The 22,834-nt window shown below is 38.3% G+C and overlaps 2 protein-coding genes across 2 annotated transcripts in view; both read left to right on the plus strand.

The window, feature by feature from the left end:
• LOC311292518 (uncharacterized protein) overlaps nt 1-22,834 on the plus strand; it is a 1,083,963-nt gene that overhangs the window by 789,874 nt on the left and 271,255 nt on the right. The gene's annotated exons all lie outside the window — the stretch shown is intronic.
• Nucleotides 11,934-21,071, plus strand: LOC311292539 (protein NLRC3-like; the record flags this gene model as incomplete). The annotated part of the gene is made up of 7 exons (XM_084412259.1): nt 11,934-12,073; nt 12,912-13,004; nt 17,802-17,893; nt 18,250-18,357; nt 18,565-18,649; nt 18,944-19,139; nt 19,234-21,071. Exons 3-7 carry the CDS (start codon nt 17,817-17,819, stop codon nt 21,069-21,071), a joined length of 2,304 nt encoding a protein of 767 aa, XP_084268385.1. The 5' UTR covers nt 11,934-12,073; nt 12,912-13,004; nt 17,802-17,816.

Raw genomic sequence — 22,834 nt, forward strand, 5'->3', positions numbered from 1 at the left:
AAATTTGACTTACTGAAACCTGCAGGAACCCTGTGTATTTTGTTCTTTCTCTTCTGTATTTGTAAACTCCTTTGTTAGGTTGCGATCATTGGATCGTCTGGCTGTCCATCGTACCTGTGAAGTCAGGGTGCTTGACGTTATGATCGGCGCGACCAATCCGCTGGCGTGCTGGCAGATTAAAGGCCCTGTTCACCATGATGTGTAGTGAGGGATCAGCATCAGACCTCACTCAACACCTGTGTCCCTAGTCGAGCCGAACAACCAGTTTACAACCTTTAATGAATTGTTTGATGTGGTTTTGTTGTCGTCGTTGTGATGATGATGATGCAGGGGTGTGTAGTATTCTTGTATTGCACGCTGATAGGCAAAGGAAAACACACTGTGTTGTAATAAACCACTTGGTAGGAAGCTCTAACTTCATTTATATGTTTCTGTTTGGTAGAAAAACCTACGTGTTGTTGATTCAATTGTAAGCAGCTTTATTGATTGTTGGAGCGCATCCATCTGTAAGCCATTTGCCTGATTGATCCGAGAACCTTTGTAACATCGGTAGGTAGGATGTTTTCTGTGTTAGTTGAAGAGTGACCGCCATTAATTGTATTTTTATTTTAACCAGCGTAGTTTATTTAAGGCGTCGACATACGCTGAAGAACTCGGTTTTATTTCTGCATTTTTCTTTTGGTAGATAGTTTAGAGGTTGGGTTAATAGTTATGGGAATTTGGTTTTGATTATTTTATTAATTTGGTGACACTCTTGTTTTGTTTCTTTTTCTATTTCTAGTATTTTTTCTTTGCTGTAACCTCTTCTGTCCTCACAAATAAACATAATGTAAATGTTACCTCGGTGTTGCTCTTGGTTGTTTCTGCCACTTCATACATAGCAACAATTACATCTCACATAAATGTTGCGTTATCATCCCATTTAAACATCTTTAAGCACGTAACAGTTGCCTTTAGTCTTTCTGTTGCAACAGTGCTTCTGTTGACAAACTCATCAACACTCTTGACTTTTGTCACTATCCCTTGAATGTGTTTTAAGCTTTGCCTCACAATCAGATTCAATGTGTGGGCAAAGCATGGCAAGTGCTTCCATTCAGCTTTCCGGAAAGCTGCTTTCATGTTGCTGGCATTGTCAGTAACACAAGCAACCACTTTGTTTGTGATTCCCACTCTTCAGCAGTATGTCGTTCAGTGAATGAAAAGCAGTCAAGAAGAGGTGATGAAAGAGTAAAATGTTCAGCGATAAAATGACAAGTGACTGCCATAAAACGTGTAGTTGTCCGTGACATCCAGGTATCAGTCGTCAGACACACAGCAGAGGCATTGCTGACTTTCACCTTCACCTCTTCTTTAATTCTGCTGTAGAGCTGTGGCATCAGAGTGTTTGATATAGTCTTTCGGTTCGGTAAAATGTATGATGGATCAGTTGCCTTCTAGAATCTTCTGAATCCAGTGTCACTGACGATTGAAAAAGGTTGAAAATCCAGTGCAATCATTTTAGATAACTCCTCATCCACTTTGCTTTGTTTGACAGGGCCAATTGGTGTCCTCACAAAGCTTGTCATCTTACTTTGTCTCGTCTTTTGGACACTGGTGCCAGATGAGGACGCAGTAGAGGCCGTAACAGAGGAGACAGCAGCCGTAGAAGCACTACTACTTGAGGCTGATGCAGATTATGTAGATTCTTGCCTTACTTGCACAAGCAATGCAGCTGGATGTTTTGTCTGAAGATGTCTTCTAAAATTTGAAGTTGTTCCTCCTTGGCCTGATAAAATATTGTTGCAAAGCTTGCACTTTGCTTTCTGGGGTCCAGCCTCATCAAAGTGAAGCCAAATATTGCTCCTCTTTCTGGAGGTCATCTTCAAAAATGGCTTCTCTTTCTACCTGTCTCTGCCTTGGTTGTTGTTGGTGAACTTTGGAGTGAGCGGTGTCAAACAGAGGTGTGGCTAAAGGTACCCTAAGTTCTGTAACAGTGTAACGATACTGACAGTCCATCCGGCCAGATGTTCTGAATTGGCGACTCCTGATTTGCAAAATACAGCTCGTTTCCCCATTTGAGTAAACAAAGAGCATTCTGTTTACGATCCCCTTGGGGCATGTTGACCAGCGGGGGCGCCGCTCGGGCTAGGGCCTCCCTGGCACATGACACATTTATAACAAGCCGAGCGTTGAGCAAAAGGGTCGACCTGGTCCCTTGACTCAAATCTCGCCAACTCACGGGACTCACATCCTGACCCCCCCCCCCCCCCCCCCCCCCCCCCCCCCCCCCACGAAAGGGTGGGGGAAAGGACAAGAGTTCACAAAAGCAGCCTGAATTCTGAATGACACACACACACACATACATACACACACACACACACACACAAACATCCTTTGTGTTTAACTTAATATCCTTTCAATTTATGTAACTCAGACTTGTATCTGAACTTCCTGTATGTATGTGTGATTAATGTTGTTTTGATCATATAGTTATGATCTTCGAGTGTTCGGCTCTTACATGTATTTTTGAAGAATGTTCTCCCAGTAGAATCGCATCCCGTAACCCGATCTCATTGACCATTGGTCATAAAATTTGACCACCAAGCTCATCCAGCCCTATGCAAGAGAGACAACGGGGGGGCGCAACATTCCAACGCGACATTCTAACACACACACACGCACATTGCAATATTTGGACTTCCACTAGTAAAATTTCATTTTACCAACTATTACAACTGTATAAAGAGGGTTCCGGGTGATTTGCATGTTCACCAGTGTGATATTAGAATAGTTGTGTTTTTGGATTACAGTAAGGTAATTTCAAAGTGCCTTTGTTCAACCAAAATAATGTATCTCTATGTTGCTATCTTTGTCAATATTCGTCCTTAGTATTGTTTTAATCCCCTTTGCACGACGAAGGAGATTTTTGATAAGAGACTGTGATAAACGTTATGGTTCCATGCGTTTTAATTCCCCGAGCATAATATCATATTTTGCCCCCTCGTGATTCCACACGAGGGTCGGGCAGCATTAACACACCAAGACAATCTTCCTGCTGCTGATTCGTCCTTCACGAAAAAGGAGGCGTACACGGGACACTGATAAAAAGTCCAAACCTTCAATTCTCTCTCACTTCTCCCTCCTCCAAAAACTTTGGAAAACCCAAGTCCGGACTGGCTTCGGCCTGCTTCTCTTCTCTTTTATTTATTTTCTTTTCTATAGTCTAGATTTGTTTTTCCAATTCGCCTCTGTTCATTCACGAGCTGAATGAACTTAGCCTGAATCATTACTGGCAACTTCACCTCAAAGAAAGAGACTCTTTGAACCTCCTGCGCTCGCATGGAAGACACAGCACGCGCACGCCTCCCCTCAGACGACTCACGCTGCTTTTAAAGACACACGCAGGACTCTGCCTTCCTTCCTCATACAAAGAGAACCATATGCAAGTATCGATTATTGAATTGAACTTTTAAATGTGATTTCTTTGTGGTCTCTCAAGGGTTACTGTCTGTGATGTTTGCCATAGGCTGCTGCGATCTTTGATCGCAGATTTTTGCTTACACTTCCGATCTCATCTCGCATCCTTCTCTCTCTCTCTCATCCTTTCTCCCATCCTTTTCTGTCATTCTATCTTTCTCTAATTCTGATCATTTTATTCTCTCTCTCACTGTTATGCTTTATCTTGTATTGTTTAACTGTATTTTATGTACATAGACATATAATCCGTGTGTATTGTGTAGTTTGATATATTCCTTAGTTCGATGTATTAGTCCAATTATTAAATTCCATATGTCCTTGATTGACTCTGTTTTAATTGCCCATGTTCCGAAGTCACTGAAATGTTCGATCTTAGCTATATGCTTTATCTTGATACGATTTAAGTAACCTAATCTTACAAACCCAGAGAGTTGTTTTCTTTCAAGGCCTGGAAGGGATACTCTTTCTTGTGTTTGTAAGAAGGATAATTTTCCTTGAGAGTTAAGTTAATCTTACGTTTAATGTTTGCGGGACAAACAGATTGTTTGATAGCTAAATTAATTCCAGTAAAGTTATCCCATAACTTCGAGCTGAAATAAGACGATTGATGTATTAATGACGAACCATAACCCGTTATGGTAATCATTCATATATCAATCTAGTTCAGCTGCGATAAATTAATATAACTGTAATATGCAAAATATTAATCATATTCATGATTATTAAAATTCCCTATAGATCATTTGAGCTAATATTAATATTAATGTACAACCCATTGTTGCTACAACAGTATACAGCAGCTGTGGGGGAAGGGGTAGTTCATGCCCTTTGACTTGAGGTAACACCCAGTCTCGCTTGGCTAGAGGGGAGAGCCTTTAGTAGAATAAAAAGCCTGACCAAGAGATAATAGTTTGCTCTATATTCCTCTTAATATATCCTTTTAACTTATAATTATTTATAATGTATCCTTGCAAGTATTGTTAGGCATTTGCTGTAATACTGTAAAGAAAAAACAAAATGTAAAATACAAAAAAAAGTTTATTATGTTTAAGTTTAAGTTAATAAATGTTTTATTCTTATCCATCTACATCTAACCTCCCACAGCTCCATCTCCTCAATGTTGCAAGCTTTAATAAATCTTGCCATTATGCTCGCCACTTCTAGACACAGAACAGAATGGACTCTTGAATGGAAAAATAAAAATATGGACACTTGAAAACAATCACTGGCTTTCTCACCAGCTGCAAAAAGTTCACAAGGTTCCTTACGTGCCACGCCGAACATTCCATATATATATACAGTGCCCTCCACAATTAATGGCACCCCTGGTAAATATAAGCAAAACTGGCTGTAAAAAATAAATCTGCATCGTTTATCCTTTTGATCTTTCATTCAAAAAAATTGCAAAATTCTAACCTTTCATTTAAGTAAAAGAATTGAATGTGGGGGGGAAATCACATTATAAAATAAATAAATGTTTTTCTCCAAAACACGTTGGCCACAATTATTGGCACCCTTTTATTAAATACTTTTTGCAATCTCCTTTTGACAAGATACCAGCTCTGAGTCTTCTCCTATAATGCCTGATGAGTTTGGAGAACACCTGACAAGAGATCAGAGACCATTCCTCCATACAGAATCTCTCCAGATCCTTCAGATTCCCAGATCCATGTTTGTGCTTCTTCTCTTCAGTTCAGCCTACTCATCCGGTCAGGGGACTGGGACGGTCTTTGCTGAAGCTTCATTTTGTGCTCCGCAACAAATTTTTGTGTTGATTTTGATGTTTGTTTTGGATCGTTGTCCTGATGGAAGATCCAACCACGGCCCATTATAAGATTTCTAGCAGAAGGCATCAGGTTTTGATTTTTTATCTGTTGATATTTGATAGAATCCACGATGCCATATATCTGAACAAGAAGTCCAGGACCTCCAGCAGAAAAATATGCCCACAACATTAAAGATCCAACGGAATATTAAATGTTATCCTTGTGTTCACCAAACCCATCTAGTGTGTTTGCTGCCAAAAAGCTATTTTTTTAGTCTCATCTGACCACAGAACCCTGTGCCGTTTGAAGGTCCAGTCATGTCTGACAATTAAATTTGCTGGAGTTTGTTTCTGGAGGAGCGAGGAGGATTTTTCTTGAAACCCTCCCAAACAACATGTGGGGATGTAGGGTTTTTTTTTTTTTTTTTTTTTTGGCTTTCTTACCCCAAGACTAAACTAATCTCTGCAATTCTTCATCTGTGATCCTTGAAGAGTCTTTGGCCACTCAAACTTTCATCCTCGCCGTGCATTAAGACAGTATAGACACACGTCCTCTTCCTGGCAGATTTGTAACATCTTTAGTTGATTATAACTTCTTAATTATTGCCCTGATGGTCAAAATGGGGATTTTCAATTCTTTAGCTATTGTCTTACAGCCACTTTCTATTTTGTGAAATTCAACAATCTTTTGCTACGCATCAGAACTATATTCTGTGGTTTTACTCATTGTGATGGATGATTAAAGGGATTTGGCCTTTGTGTTTCCACAAAGCGCTAATAAGAGATCCAGTGAAGAAAGCATTTGAATTCACCACAGAAGTAATAACATCACTGCGAGATCTAGTGAGAAACATTCACATTTCTCCGTTATTAACGGATCAAACAGCGCTGACGTGGAAACCAGGAAGAAACATTGTGCCATGAATGAACTATCCAGTGTCCACAGATCAGCAACATTCACCATGGATTTACTGTAGTAACACTAACTGCAACCATGGAAGTTTGGCAGGAATAGAAGGCTATAATGCCTTCAGGTAACATAACGTCGGTTTTATTTTGACATTATGAATAGTTGCTGCCCTCAAATGTTAATCTTAACTAAAATAAACCTTTGTTTATAACTACTACAATATTACATTAATTTTTTTTCCAAAGAGCTGTTTTGTTTTATATGCTCCTAAGAAGAGTCAATTATAGCTCTAGAATTGCTCAAAGTAAAAAAATATCATACTTTATGATAATAAAAAAAAGAATAAAGAAAAATAAATCAAGGAAATTTCTCTGCCATTTCTTTCTTTTTGCTGTATCAAAAACGTACCGAACCGTACTGAACCGAACCATGACACAAGTGTATCGTATCGAACCGAACCGTGAATTTTGTGAACCGTTACACCCCTAATATATATATATATATATATATATATATATATATGAATGAGAGCATATTACTGTCAATTTACTTGATTTCACGAGAAAACATTGAGATAAAACTTGATAAGAACCGATTTAACATTTTTACCTCTTTAAAAAAAAATTTATCTTCTTTTACCTTTTTAAATTTTAAACAACAATAGAGCGAACGGAGACATAAGGGTTAACTCACTATTAATTAAATTGGTTGTTAAATACTAAGCCATTAAAAGGTTATTAGAAGAGGAATCACATATGTCTGATCAAATAATCAAATATCAAATGAGACCTTACCTCCTTAAATGTGTCTGTTGTCATGGAGGCGATGTGTCACGGCGAGCCAATCAGGGATGAGTTCCTTAATGAATATTCATGAGTCTTCCCCTACCACCCTGCAAAAAAAAAAAAAAAAAAAATTGCCTCCCGCGGACACGCCGGAGAAAGAAAAACCCGTCATAATAAAAGTCCCATAGAGAAAAATACCTCTGTTACACACACACACACACACACACAAAGGGCCCTATCTTGCACCCAGCGCAATTGACTTTGTACACCGACGCATGTTTCATTCCTATTTTGCACCCGCGCAAAGCGCGCTTTTCCCTCCACAGAAGCACGTCGCTAAACTAGGGAATGAACTTGCGCTCCCTGGGCGGTTCAGTGCAAAAAAGGAGGCGTGTTCCGGCGCAAACGTTCTCTGGTGCTATTTTACTGTTCCATAAAACAATTGCGCCACTGGCCAGAAAAAACCTAGTCTAAAGTCAGTGGCGCGTTGCGCGTTGTTCATTATGCTATTTTAAGGGCGCATGCTTGACCATAATGTATAGAGTGCACAACGCTCATACACTGTGATTCTCTAATCTACACAGAAGCAGCAGTTTTCATTTTTGCAAATCATATTATTACAAACGATAGATAGATAGATAGATAGATAGATAGAAAATTTATTATAAATATAATAATTTATTATAAAAGCATACATCTAGCTTACACATTTACCCACATTATTATATGCCTGTTTAACCGAAGCTAATTTGGGTGTGTTTCTCCCATCCCCAATGTCACTTCTCTCTCTTTTACGGCCGTGACGAGAGCGTTGGTCTCCTCGGCTGTGAACCGCTCTTGACGCGCGCCTGGCAAATCCGCCGTTATAATAGCAATACGCCAAGGAAAAAGTGCGTCTGCTCTTAAAGGGAATGTGAGATGATGCTCTGATTGGTTTATTTCACGTTACGCCCAAACCACACCTATGAATAATGAAGCTACTTCAGACCAACCCCTTTTAGATTTGCGCCCGGCGCAAGAGTCATTTATCCCGCCGGGAAAATAGCAACACCGCCGAGACCCGCCCACAAAGTTACTTGCGCTTTGCGCTTTGACACTTGCGTTTCAGATCGTTAAAATAGGGCCCAAAGTATATATAGGCCTCCTCTCATGCTGCATTTGGTTGCACCTTATGTTATCTTCTCGGTCAGAAGTGACCGGACACCTAAAAATTAAACTTCCTCCACCCCAGTAAAACCAATGCAATTTATTTTTGTTCAGTAATATTTTTTTATTTTGGGAGGATTTGATGGTACTTATTAATATTTATGCAATAATTATGGTTAATTAAAAAAAACATATTTTTTTTTCAATTAATGCAGTTTTTCAGATTAATATAGAGACTAGGCCTTTTAAAATCCATTTTTTGAAGTCAGATTAGCGCCATCTGTTGATAGCCTTCATATACAGACAATATATTTGATGATACATTTGTATTAAATCATAAAACAGTTTAATGATAATGGGGAGGTGTCAGATTCTACTCTTTGGGAGACTTTAAAAGTGGTTATACGTGGGCATATCATTTCTTATGAATCTGCTTCTAAAAAGGAAAAAGATAGGCGGCTTTTAGAGATACAAACTATTCTTCCTATGCTTGAATTGGCATATCAGAAGTCAAAATCATCTGACGATTATAACAAAATAATGAAGCTCAAGTATGAGTACAGCGGCATTCTTGGTGGTCAAATAAATAACCTTTTCTTGAAAATGAGGCAGAGACACTTTGAAACGGGATAAGCCTGATAGGCTCTTGGCGCGACAGCTCAAAAGGATTCAGGCTTCCAGGTCGATTTATAGCATTAAGTCTAAAGAGGGAATCCTGTTAACTAACCCCAAGGACATTAATGCTCGCTTTAAGGATTTTTACAATCAACTTTATACTTCTGATAATATAGCCACTCATTCTGATCTAACGGATTTTTTCGACTCTCTTGAAATTCCTAAGCTTGACGACGATGCTAGGGCCGACTTGGATTCTGACTTTACTTTGGAGGAGATAATCAATGCTGTGAAGTCATTTCCAAATAGGAAGGCGGCTGGGCCAGATGGATTCTGTGCTGAATTTTTTTAACGATTTTGTGATATCCTTGCCCCGCTCCTCCTAAGAATGATAATCTGTTCTAAAAAAGAAAAAAAATTGGCTAGTTCATTGTACGAAGCCAATATCTCTCTTATTCTAAAGAAAAATAAGGATGAAACTGACCCAGCCAGCTATAGGCCAATTGCACTTCAGAATTTTGATAGAAAAGTAATTACTAAAGCGTTAGCTATTCGGCTTAACAAACATCTACCCTCTATCATTCACCCTGACCAGACTGGATTTATCCCTGGCAGATTCTCTTTCTCGAATGTACGTCGCCTTCTCAACACAATATACGCCAATCATACAAAAGCAAATGGGGCAGCTATCCTGTCCTTGGATGCGCAGAAAGCTTTTGATCAGGTCGAATGGCCTTATATGTTTGCGTCATTACAGCGTTTTGGGTTTGGCGAGGCATTTATATCTTGGGTCAGATTAATATACGCCAGGCCAATGTGTTCAGTTTTAACTAACACAGACAGGTCGCCTAGATTTCCCTTGCAGCGTTCAGTGCAACAGGGTTGTCCCCTCTCACCTGCACTTTTTGCCATTGCGATAGAGCCTCTCGCCCTAAGTATAAGGCGTCATACAGATATTACAGGTCTTGAAGTGGGGGGCAGGGAAGCTCTTATTAGCCTGTATGCTGACGATATAATATTATATTTGCAGAACTCTGAGAGATCAGTTCCCATTCTCTTAGATTGAATTACTTCTTTTGGGAGACTATCGGGATATACCATTAATTGGTCAAAGAGTAACTTTATGCCTCTCTCTGACACTTACAGCCCTGGTTTTTTGGAGAATATGCCATTTAAGATAGTTAGGGATCATTTCACGTATCTTGGACTGACAATCCCCAAAGATCCCAAATTAATATTTAAGTTAAATTTTGTGGAGTTTCTTTCTAAGCTCAAAAGTAACATAGGGAATTGGAAAATTTTACCTTTGTCTATGATTGGCCGTATAAATTCAATTAAAATGGTTTCTCTTCCTAGATTCCTATATCTGTGTCAAAATATCCCTATTTTTCTTAACTCTGCTTTCTTTAAGGAACTGGATTCTATAATCCTGTCTTATTTTTGGAATTATAAGACCCACCGGATTTCTAAGAGTCATCTACAAAAATCCAAGTCTTTGGGTGGTCTGGGTATGCCAGTATTCAAAAATTATTATTGGGCTGCCAATATTAGGGCTTTAATGTTCTGGCTGAAGGAGGTACCAGGTAATCAGACCCCTGAGTCCCCCTTGTGGGAGACTCAATTTTAAATCAAGTGAGAAAAGTTCTGGCCCTGCCAGAGACCTCTGTTCATACGCCAGTTTGTTACAATCAGTCCTTTTTACCCCCATGGTCTGATAGAACTTATCATGTCTGGAGGGAAAAAGGTTTGGGTTCCATTAAAGATCTTTATATTGAGGGACGGTTTGCATCTTTTAATCAGTTAAGAGAGAAATTTGATTTGCCTTATTTACAAATCAGACATTACGTGAAGTCAAAAATTTGTAATTTTGAACTCCTCCCAGAGAAACATGTCTTTTTCGATGTTTTTTTCAATCCTCCTGGCTCTGTACGTCTTATTTCTAAATTTGTTTCTTTATTTGGAAGTTGTCTCTCAGCCCCTACTGTAAGATTTAAGGAGGCCTGGGAGGAAGATCTAGGAGTTGAGCTCTCCGATGACACGTGGGACAGGTGCTTGGCTACGATGCATGCTTGTTCAGTCAATAGCAGACACCAACTGATCCAGTTCAAAGTTATTCACCGCTTACATTAAACCAAAGCTAAATTGCATAAAATTTTCCCCTCCGTTTCACCAATGTGTGACAGGTGTAAGGTGGCAGAGGATACAGCTTCTCATGCTTTTTGGTTTTGCCCTTTATTGTCTGGATTTTGGTCAAGTATTTTTGACTGGTACTCCAAGGCTTACAATAAGCCTCTTCCACCGGATGCTGAACTTGCCATCTTCGGCCTCTCACAGCGCACCTCTTGCCTTTCAGGTGCATTGAAACAGTCCTTAATGCTGGGTATGGTCGTGGCTAAGAGACTTGTGTTTAAGAACTGGAAGTCACCCTCACCCCCTTCCTTCCAGATGTGGATTATGGATATGATCTCTGTCATACAGATGGAAAGACTTCGACTTTTGAGGATTGATTCTATTGAAAACTTTTCTGCTGTTTGGGGTCCATTTCTTGGGTATTTGGACAAGTTAACAGCTCAGTCGGCCCCCAAAGACTTCTCTAAGGTCTAGGCTGCATATCCCTTCTGGGCACCTAGTCTGCTGTGCAGCTTTTTATTAATATACCTTTATGTACCTTTTATTATTATTATTTTTTATTTTATTTTTTTTGTGTGTGTGTGTGTGTGTGTAGTCCGAGCCAGTGTTGTTTGTTCTGTGTTTTTACTTGAAAAATCCTTTAAAATAAAGTATATAAAAAAATAAATTAAAAAAAATCATAAAACATAGAATCCAGAAAAATATAATAAAAAAACAAACTTTAGGGAAAAAATAAAATAAAAATGTTGGGCCCTAAATTAAAAGGTAGCTTACTCTGTGGAGTTAAATTGTGAACAAACAAATTATGATGATATTTTTGGCCATATCCAGCTCTATTTTTGAATCATGAATCATTTGTGTCCAAATACAAAATAAAAAGATTGAATGTATAATAAATACAAACCTCAGGATGTCAATCATTTACAATATCCAGCATCTTAGATAATAGTCCAGAAACAGGGAATATAACAGATGCACTGTTGAAATGTCTATTTAAGAGGTTTTAAACAGTAGTAGGTGTCGGTGTGCAACTGTTCAGCTGTTCCAAACCCTCCTGTAAAACACACGAAGAAGAGGAAAACGAAAGTAAAACTGCTGAAACCTAAACCTGTTGCTCACTAATAACACTCGCGGCCATTTCTGTGTAACAGGATACTGTTCACAATCCATCGAGCGTTTGTGTCAATGCATTCATCACAATGACAACAAGCGTTAAAAATAGTTTAAAATACTTATAAATTCTCTTCTTAGTGGACAAGACTGCAAGTAAGTTTAATACATTCTCCTTTTTAATACATTCTCCTTTAAAGTCATTTGTAATTATTAGGAACTTCATACTGTATATTAAGCGAGATTTAAATGTGAAGTTACAGAAGGCTGTTCTTCTGCTACTGTTCTTAAGAATCTGCCAGAAATTACAATCTTTTGAAGTTAAAACATTAAGTTTTATTGAGAAAGGTTTATTTAAAACAAACATGTTTTTCAATGTTTTCTCCCATTTCCTCTTCCGTTTTAGGCTGTTGTTTTTGTGATGTGAAATCGAAAGTATTTTTGAAGCAGACATTTACAGTAGACAGACAGATGAAGCCTAACGGCAATGAACAACAATCTGATATTATTAATCTGAATATTTCAGTTCATAGCAATTATGATTAGTAGTTATAAAGTATGCCTATTATAATTAGGTTACTTTTACTCAATCAGTTATTTTAGGATAATTTAAAAGTAATGAAATCACTGTGAACTTGAAGTAATGATTAAATGGCAAACGATTCAATAATTAATAAAGATTGGGTAAATATGATTGTAAAATGATATTAAACTGTAATAGAGAATATAACAAATCAGGTTAAATTTTCCCACTCAAAGTTTTAAACACAATTGCTTTTCCCCAATGAATTTATATTTAGAGTCAGTTAAACTCATTAAACAATCAGAAATGATTAAGACCATTCGGTTATTTTACATGGCAATATATTTGTCTGTAACTCACTTTATTTTATAGATAGTTTTTGATGTTGCTGTTGTTGATGATAACTCAGCATTCTTCATTATTGTCTTAAATAAGATGTTCTTCATCTGTGTAAAATTGTGTCATTTCCAGGTGATGCTGAAGGATTGAGTGTTTTCAGAAACTCATGTCAGAGGAAAGAGGAAAGGACTCTCTCTCTCAGATGAGTCTCTCAGAGAAACACAGGTAAGACTGCGTCTGTTTTCATCAGTTTAAACTCCACTGGACTTTGTGTTTCCCTGTCAATAACAAAACTTTAAGCATTGTTCTATATTTGCACATGTTTTTCACAACTTCAATTTTTAACTTCTTAAATTAACTCCGACATTGTCTATAAATCCCTGTTTGCTCCATAGAAAATATCATAGATAATAATTTGTTAATAACCTTCTAGATGCTGAATTAATCCAAATAAATGACTTTGGTTTTTAGATCATAAAATGATTGGCAGACATTAGGAAACAACTATACACTTAGTTTAATTCAAGTATGCTAACAAAACTGTGTCGCACAGACATTTCTGCTCTCTATTTCTGTCAATAAACAAAAACTTGACATGTTCTCTTAAATTAGAGTTAAGTATTTTTTTAAATATTTAATCTCACTCATGTATATTAAAGAAATCGTTATAATAATGTGAGCCAGTAAATAAAATAGTAGTTAACCCTCTGGGGTCTGAGCTGTTTTCTGGCCCTGGAGGTGTTCTGACATGCTCTGACATTTGTGCTTATTTCTGTTACTTGTGAAATTGTCATGGCTAAAGTCTGATTACACTGTATTTAGCACAAACTCTGCTACAATAATATATCAGCAGCTTGTATGTAAAAGTTTGTAGTTTTGAGATAATGACATTTATGCGTGGTTTGTGAAAATACAAAAAAAAAAATGTCACTGAAATAAGGCCATGAAACCCATACTGATTATTTCTTCACAAGACTTTTGAAAATTGTATCACATAGCCTAGAATATTTGCTCCAAAACTATGTGAAAATCATCCTGACTGCTCATTCAGATAAGACAATATATTGATTTAAAATTTGTAAGACGTGTTTTCTGTAAGAAAGCTTTATGCGAAGAGGCGTGATCACATCATTAATATGTATGGATTTCACACCTGAGAAAGACAAAGACCCTCCCCTAATGGCCCTATTAGGAGCTATCAGGCCCTATCATTCTGAGCAACCTTGCACAAAGAATGAGGAGAATTAAAAAAGAATGGCTTTTAGATTGTTTGGATTTATTTACAACACAACATAATCCAAAGATACACAACAAATGACAAAAAAGCACATTATTGAAAACAATGATTCAAAGACAGAAACTTTTGTGCCATCCCTAAAAACATTATACATACCTTTCATTTCCAAGGTGTTTGATTTTCACTTTACCATGTTCATGTACAGAGACTCATGTGAATGTTGAAGTCAGCAGGACTCATCCGTGGGGCATCTGGTCCCTGTTATAAAAAAAAAAAAAAAAAAAAAAAAAAAAAAAATATATATATATATATATATATATATATATATATATATATATATATATATATATATATATATATATATATATATATATATAAAAAAAAACCTGTGAACATACTGATATCAAGAAAACCTATAGGGCTGCACGATTTTGGGACTAGATTTTTTCTGGTTAAAATTGCTTTTTAAAATTCACAGAATACACACACAAATGTTTCCAACAATGTATAATGATGCTGCATAAAATAATAATAATAGCCTATAAATCTTCCAAAAGATTTCAGTAACAACTATGTTAGAGAAAAATATATTGATTATCATGTTACTTCAAATGTTTCCATTCGTTATGATGATATGAAATGAGATTAGAGTAAAACCATGAAGCCTTTGTTTGGTGCGTTTTGCTTTTCAAACCCACAGCGCGCTCCAAAATATGATACATTCAAACGGTGAGCGCGCTCCAAAATATGAAACATTATGGTTACCATTAAGCAGATATCCACAAACACAGTAACAGTAAACACGGGTCTAAATATTATAATATTCACCTTATATCTAGCAACAGTTCAACTGCAATGTGAAGTTTATGCAACAATAACATAAACTAATAATTAAGAATTTCTTACCTTACATCTTTCTTGTCTTCAAATCGCGTTCTTCTTCTTCTGAGGTAAATCCAATGTAAGCTCACGGCGTGTCTTCCAAACTCGACGAAAAGCAGAGACTTGTGAAGTTTTTTGGTGCTTTGTTTTTGAGGTAACGAGTGCGTTCGCGTTCCATGTGGACGATTTGCATGTCAAATCTCTTTTGTACGGTGGCCGAGAGAGCTCAACGCGCTGCAACTGAAGAAAACACATGCAAATAAAAAAAACACCTGCAAATTAAGAAAACATCTTCATCAGTTTCACAACACATGTGTGCTCCAAATACTCACAACACAACCAAATACAGAAACGCGCTGCAAAAGTTCACAACACAACCAAATACAGAAACGCGCTGCAAAAGTTCACAACACAAACAAATACAGAAACGCGCTGCAAATAGGACAGAACACAACGGAAATGTTTCCGGGGAACCCAATAAGTGACGGACCCGGCTGGGACGTGCTTATTGCTCGTGAGCTTTACCTATGCCCTACTCTCTTAAAAGGGCAGACGGCAGCCCTTGAATTGGGCACTTTGGAGGGAGCGGGGCACTTGTGTGCCATAATGTTGATGAAGGGAGCAACGAAAGACAACGTAATTTCCTCATTATTTTCACCTGGGATGTTCCCATGACAACGCAGCGCGCGTCCATCAGCTGAACAGCTGTTCTTACCAGAAATATAGTATTATTGCTGTTAACATAACGGTTGCAAATAAATATACATTTTATACAACAAAGTTTTTAAAATATGCGTTATATCTGTGTGTGAGTGTATCAACTTTAAAACTTGCCGTCTCATATTTGGACCCTAGCTGCATTCTAACATTTCTTATGAAACTTATTTTAACATAACATGACAAAATGTGTACAATGTAACTGATGTATAGATTAATGTCTTTCCCTCATGTTCTTTTTCGCTCTCTTTTTTTATTTTTTTATTTTAGTCTTCAGTTCATTGTTCTTTTTAGTATTCTTATGACATTGAACATATTGTAAATACATTTTGTATATTGTATACAAAGTTGTATGTCATAAACGTGACATCTCTGTATGTTTTGCAAAACAATTAAATAATAATAAAAGTAGACAGCTGTAAGCACGTCCCAGCCGGGTCCGTCACTTATTGGGTTCCCCGGAAACATTTCCGTTGTGTTCTGTTCTATTTGCAGCGCGTTTTTGTATTTGTTTGTGTTGTGAACTTTTGCAGCGCGTTTTTGTATTTGTTTGTGTTGTGAACTTTTGCAGCGCGTTTCTGTATTTGGTTGTGTTGTGAGTATATGGAGCACACATGTGTTGTGAAACTGATGAAGATGTTTTCTTAATTTGCTGGTGTTTTTCTATTTGCATGTGTTTTCTTCAGTTGCAGCGCGTTGAGCTCTCTCGGCCACCGTACTTTTGCACTCGTGGGCGTGGTCGAATTAAAAATAATGAGCAAGCGTTTGAGAAGCTGGACATCTTGTTGGTTTTATACATATTACTTAAAGGTCCCGTTCTTCGTGATCCCATGTTTCAAACTTTAGTTAGTGTGTAATGTTGTTGTTAGAGTATAAATAATATCTGTAAAATTATAAAGCTCAAAGTTCAATGCCAAGCGAGATATTTTATTTAACAGAAGTCGCCTACATCGAACGGCCCGTTTGGACTACATCCCTCTACTTCCTTCTTTAATGACGTCAGTAGAACAGTTTTTTGACTAACCTCCGCCTACAGGAATGCTCCCTCAACTCTACCGAAATTCGTTTATGTACTTGCGCACTTCTTATAACTTACTGTGTTTACTCAGCTCTTACAGTGATTTTCTGAAGTAAAACTGATGCTTCATCTTTTGTGTGATGTACAATAAACTTTATTAAACTCATCAGTATATGTTTGATCATCATTCGGACCTGGTCCGAAACAGCAGACTTGTAGGCTATTAATAAATAATTGATACATACAAGCAGATGACAAATACGTTATAATAACCGTAATTAAACTACTAAACTATACCTGTTCCATCTCTATACAGCACTCTGACTCTGTAGGCATTATTGTCCGACTCGAAATGAACACTGTTACTGAGAGTTTCTGATATTATCATCATTCCGTGAGATGCAATTGTCCTGAGAGACTGAGCGCGAGCTCATGAAGCTCCGCCCCCTGGGTCGCCCAGCAGCAGCTTATTTGCATTTAAAGGGCACACACTAAAACAGCGCGTTTTTCTGAGCCCCAAAAAATGACAATTTAAACATGCTGTAAAAAATTATCTGTTGGGTATTTTGAGCTGAAACTTCACATACACACTCTGGGGACATCAGAGACTTATTTTAAATCTTGTGAAAATGGGCATAATACGGGACCTTTAAACAGAGAATATTTGTTTTCAGTGTGAATCCGATCATTTAAAAGTACACACTTAAATGTTTATAAAGGTATATGGCTCATAAATGTGTGAATAGTATTCGCTGAGTTTTGTTTCAGTTTATAGATGTGCTCAAGAAAAAAAAGTTCAGCGAGGCGGAGAGGCAGAAAGCACACCCTGTTTATTTTCTTTATTTTACAAAAGCACAATGTTTTGATTTGATTGTAAGTGGACACATACAAAATTAGAAATATCACAGATTCTTTTTTCATATTTCTTTTTTCTGTATGACCATAAATGACGGAGTAATTTAAGTTTATTGTGCAACAATGTGAAGAAAATCCAGCAAAACGCGGGGGCGCGTTTGCCGACCTCAGAGGGGTCAACTATAAAACAGTAAATTGTGTGAGTGTGTGTATTTCTGTGGAGGATTAGATAAAGACACAGATGTGTTTCAGACACAGTTGATCCTCCTTTACTAAAGTGTTTTCTCTCTCTCTCTGTTCTTTGTGTCATCAGTGTAAGATCAGGAAGATGTCTCTGAAGAGTGATCGGTCTAAAGATAGAGAATTACCAGACTTCAGTGAGAAAACACCATCATCTAATAAAAGGTATTTTGTGTGTTTACATTACATTATAGGGTTGCATTATTTGCCCACAGTGGTTTATGTGATTGAATTTGACTCAATTAAACAATAAGTCACAATAAAACTCAATTCCTGGGAACCTTATGAAACTCATTCCAGTAAGACAATTACACAGGCAGCCACAAGGAGGCACAAATACACTATGAAAAATAGATCATGAAACTAAACATGTATATATTTATCCATCTGACTGTAGTCATAAATGAACAAATGTACAGCTATACTGCATTTAATTACTATTTGCAACATTAAACCTTTTCAAATGAGACTAAAGTATCTCCTGTAGTAAAGTGTTTTCTCTCTGTTCTTTGTGTCATCAGTGTAAGATCAGGCTCACATGTGTCCAGCTCTGAGTCTCTGAAGAGTGATCGGTCTAAAGAAGGAATACCACCAAACTTCAGTGAGAAAATACCATCATCTAATAAAAGGTATTTCATGAGTTTCTAATTTTTTTTGTCACAGATTGACTGTGTTTAAAAGTTGTATCAGTGAATTCCAATCATGAAACATTTTAGATCCAATATTTATCATTAATCCAATCAAATATTTATCAGAGTATTCACAGCAAATGCTTTTTCTCTTTCTGTGATATTTTGCCCGGAAAATCAGTATTTATTTTATTTATTTGATTACAGGCTTCAATATGAGACATTAGACTCAGACGTTCAGACTCACAGGAACAACGAGAATTTCAAAGACAATCTTCTAGGAATCTTCCAGGTAGGAAAACACATTTTTATAAATGTTTAATATTTACAACAACAAATATGTTATTGAAAAAAAACAAATTTAATGTAATTCCTTTAGATTACTATTTTTCCTTTGAAGCACTTATATATATATATATATATATATATATATATTTTTTTTTTCTATTTGTTACAAATAACAGCTGGTTAACATGTTAGTCTTTTAACTGGATTTTTTATAGATATTATAGTTATTGAATAAATTGTGCTGACCAAATGTAGATTTGGTTTAAATTGTGTCTTTTTTTCTTACTTTTGTTTGTAGGATCTTGAGAGCAAAATAATCACATTTCTGAAGAACGAACTGGAGAAGTTTAAGAAAATATTACAAAAAGAGAACACACAACATTTTGTGAAGGACTTTATTGAGAACAGATCCAGTATCAAAGAATCAGCTCTTGATCTCACACTACATTACCTGAGAGAGATGAAGCGAGATGAAGCTGCTGATGCTCTAGAAGGTAAGAGACTCATGATCATCTGTCTGATTGTCTCTTATAAATGTTGGAGAGTAAATGAAGACTAAAACTATCTATTTTCTGTTCCTGTGTTTAGATGAGCTGTTCTTCATTCCTCAGCTGAAATGTGGCCTAAAAAAGAAGTATCAATGTGTGTTTGAAGGAATTGCGAAGCAAGGTGACTCCACACTTCTGAATAACATCTACACAGATCTCTATATCACTCAGGGTGGCAGTGAACTGGTCAATACTGAACATGAGGTGAGACAGATTGAAGTTGCTTCCAGGCGTCATGAAGCACAAGAGATACAGATTGAATGCACACATTTGTTTGAAGCTCCTGAACAAGATGAGGAGATCCGAACTGTACTGACAAAAGGAGTCGCTGGCATCGGGAAATCAGTCTCTGTGCAAAAGTTTGTTCTGGACTGGGCTGAAGGAAAAGAAAATCAAGATATCAGCTTCATATTTCCTCTTCCATTCAGAGAGATGAACTTAATGGAGAAAGAAAAACCAAGTTTGATGGACCTTATAACTCAATTTTTCCCAGAGACAAAAGGACTGAACCTTACAAGAAGGAATCAATTCAAAGTGCTGTTCATCCTTGATGGACTGGATGAATGTCGCCTTCCTCTGAAGTTTGATTGTAATGAGACGTGGTGTGATGTATCGTCACCAGCCTCTCTGGATGTTCTCCTAACGAACCTCATGAAGGGAAATCTGCTTCCTTCTGCTCTCATCTGGATCACCACCAGACCAGCAGCTGCCAGTAAGATTCCTCCTGACTGTATCGACCGGCTGACAGAGATACGAGGATTCAGTGACGCACAAAAGCAAGAGTACTTCAAAAAAAGATTCACAGATGATAATCTGGCCAACACAATCCTAGATCACATTAAACAATCAAAGAGTCTCTTTATCATGTGCCACATCCCAGTCTTCTGCTGGATTTCAGCCACGGTTCTCCAGAACATTCTGGAGGAGAAAAGAAATAATGATGTGAAAAACACTGAGGCTGATGAAATCTCTAAAACACTGCAGGAATCAAACACAGAAGCCACTCCCAAGACTCTGACACAGATGTACACACACTTTCTCCGCTTCCAGATCCAGCAGAGCCGCCGAAAGTATGATGGAGAATACACACCAGATGTTTCCTGGGATATAGACGCCATCCTTTCACTGGGGAAACTGGCGTTTCATCAGCTGGAAAGAAGCAACCTGGTCTTCTATGACACAGACCTGGTAGCCTGTGGTATTGACGTCTATAAGGCATCAGTGTACTCAGGCATGTGTACCCAGATCTTTAAGGAGGAAACAGGGATTGTTCTTGGTACCATGTACTGCTTTGTTCACTTGAGCATTCAAGAGTTTATTGCTTCCCTTTATGCACATCTGTTTCTAGACATCAACAAGACAAGTGTGTTTGATCATGAGTCTACAGAACAGGAAAACAGAAATGAAAGCATGATTGATTTTCTCAAGACTGCAGTGGACAAGACGCTCAAGAGTGACAATGGACACCTGGACCTTTTCCTTCGCTTCCTCCTCGGTCTGTCACTTCAGTCCAATCGACGACTCTTACGAGGTCTATTGACACAGCAAGACGGCAATGACCAGAGCAACAAGGAAGAAGTTCTTCAGTACATCAAGCAGAAATTAGAAGATGATCTTCCTGCAGAGAGATCCATCAATCTGTTCTACTGTCTGAATGAACTGAACGACCAAACTCTGGTGAAAGAGATTCAGACCCACCTTAGCAAAGGAAGTCTCTCATCTGGTGACCTTTCACCTGCCCAGTGGTCTGCTTTAGTCTTTGTGTTGTTGACATCAGAGGAAGAGCTGGAGGAGTTCGAGCTTCAGAAATTCAAGAGATCAGACGAGTGTCTCATTAGATTATCGGCAGTCATCAAAACCTCCAGAAGAGCTCTGTAAGTTTTTTAATAAATTTTGTCATGTTTTGCTCTCATCTGAAAAATATCCTTATCTACATTACTCTATAGTGATTCCTCATCATGAACATGAACGTATCCCTGTAAAGCCTGACATATGAAACAAAAGTCTGAATTTTTTTTTTTGTGTATACAATTTATCAAACCTTTAGATAAAATATAAAATATTTGCATGATTGTTTTGTATCACTGTGATACACCAGACTTTTATGAGTTATATAGAATTATATATCAGCCGATATTTGGCATTTTTTAAATATTGGCATCGGCCGATAACTTTTCTGATTGGCTGATGTGTTGGAAGCGGGACTTTTATTTTGACGGGGGCCGCTGAGAACACCAGCGCCTGAGAAGAGAACGTTCCGGGTTACTTGACTGTAACCCTGTTCCCTGAAAAAGCGGAACGAGATGCTGCGCTGCTTAGCGCATTGGGACCGTCTTTAATTGTGACCTGCTGTGAATATAGTGTGTAACACGTCAATAGAATTGACCCGGAGGTAATATAGCCTTGGTCGATGACGTCATCGGCGTGCACCCGTGACACAAGGCTATAAATAGATGAGCCACAGGTGTATCGTCAGGTCTTTTGTCTGAAGAGAAGTCCCGGGACATCTTCAGCACAGCAAAGTAGCGCAGCATCTCGTTCCGCTTTTTCAGGGAACAGGGTTACAGTCAAGTAACCTGGAACGTTCCCTTTCAAAAGCTATAATCGATGCTGCGCTGCTTAGCGCATTGGGAACAAGAATGCCCACGCCACCATGCTTGAAAGTGTCTGGACCCCTACGGTTGTGCAGGTGGGCTCACAAGAATGCAAGAAGGCCTCAGACATTAGCTTGTGACATCGACTCAAGGACGTGAGAGCCCGGAGTAGCATGAAAATCCAAACTATAAAATGTTATGAATGTGTGCGGAGAGGACCAGCCTGCCGCATCACAAACAAGTTGTAAGGGGGCACCCCTTGCCAAAGCACTAGAGGAGGCGACCCCCTGGTGGAATGAGCCCTAAGACCTATTGGCAGAGCTTGACCGCACGCCTCATAGGCAGGAGCAATAGCATCCCTGATCCAATGAGACATGGTCTGCTTGGTGGTAGCGGCCTCTTTGTTACTACCCCCATAACAGTTGCTCTGACTTACGCCACTGGCTAGTGCGTTGGATGTAAGCCTGAAGAGCACGGACTGGACACAGTCTGTGAGATCGCTCCGCTCCGGCGTTATGAATGTCGGAGGACAGAAGGCCTTGAGAGTGACAGGATGTACAGTCGAGAAAGGAACATTAGGCAGGTAGTCAGGATGAGGATGCAAAATCACTTTCACCATTCCTGGGGCAAAGTCTAAGCAGGATGACGAGATGGACAGAGCCTGCATATCCTCAATTCTTTTCAAAGAAGTTATTGCCATAAGAAAAAACATTTTTAGAGTCAGAAGTTTGTCAAACACTGATTCTACAGGTTCAAAGGGGGCCTCAACCAGACCCTCGAGGACTATAGCTAAGTCCCATGAATGGATCTTGGTTCTTACTGGAGGCCTCAGTCGTCTGGCCCCACGAATGACATGAGCGAGCAGAGGATTTCTCCCGAGTGGCACCCTGTCAACCAAGGCGTGGCAAGCCGAAAGAGCGGCCACATAAACCTTGAGAGTGGCGGGGCATGTGCCTGTTGATATCTTCTCCTGCATGAAGTCCAGAACTGAAGTAATCTGGCAGTTGACCGGATCTACATTGTGTACAACAAACCACCTTTCAAAAA

This window comes from Rutilus rutilus (assembly GCF_951802725.1).
Source record: "Rutilus rutilus genome assembly, chromosome: 6".
Lineage (NCBI taxonomy): Eukaryota > Metazoa > Chordata > Actinopteri > Cypriniformes > Leuciscidae > Rutilus > Rutilus rutilus.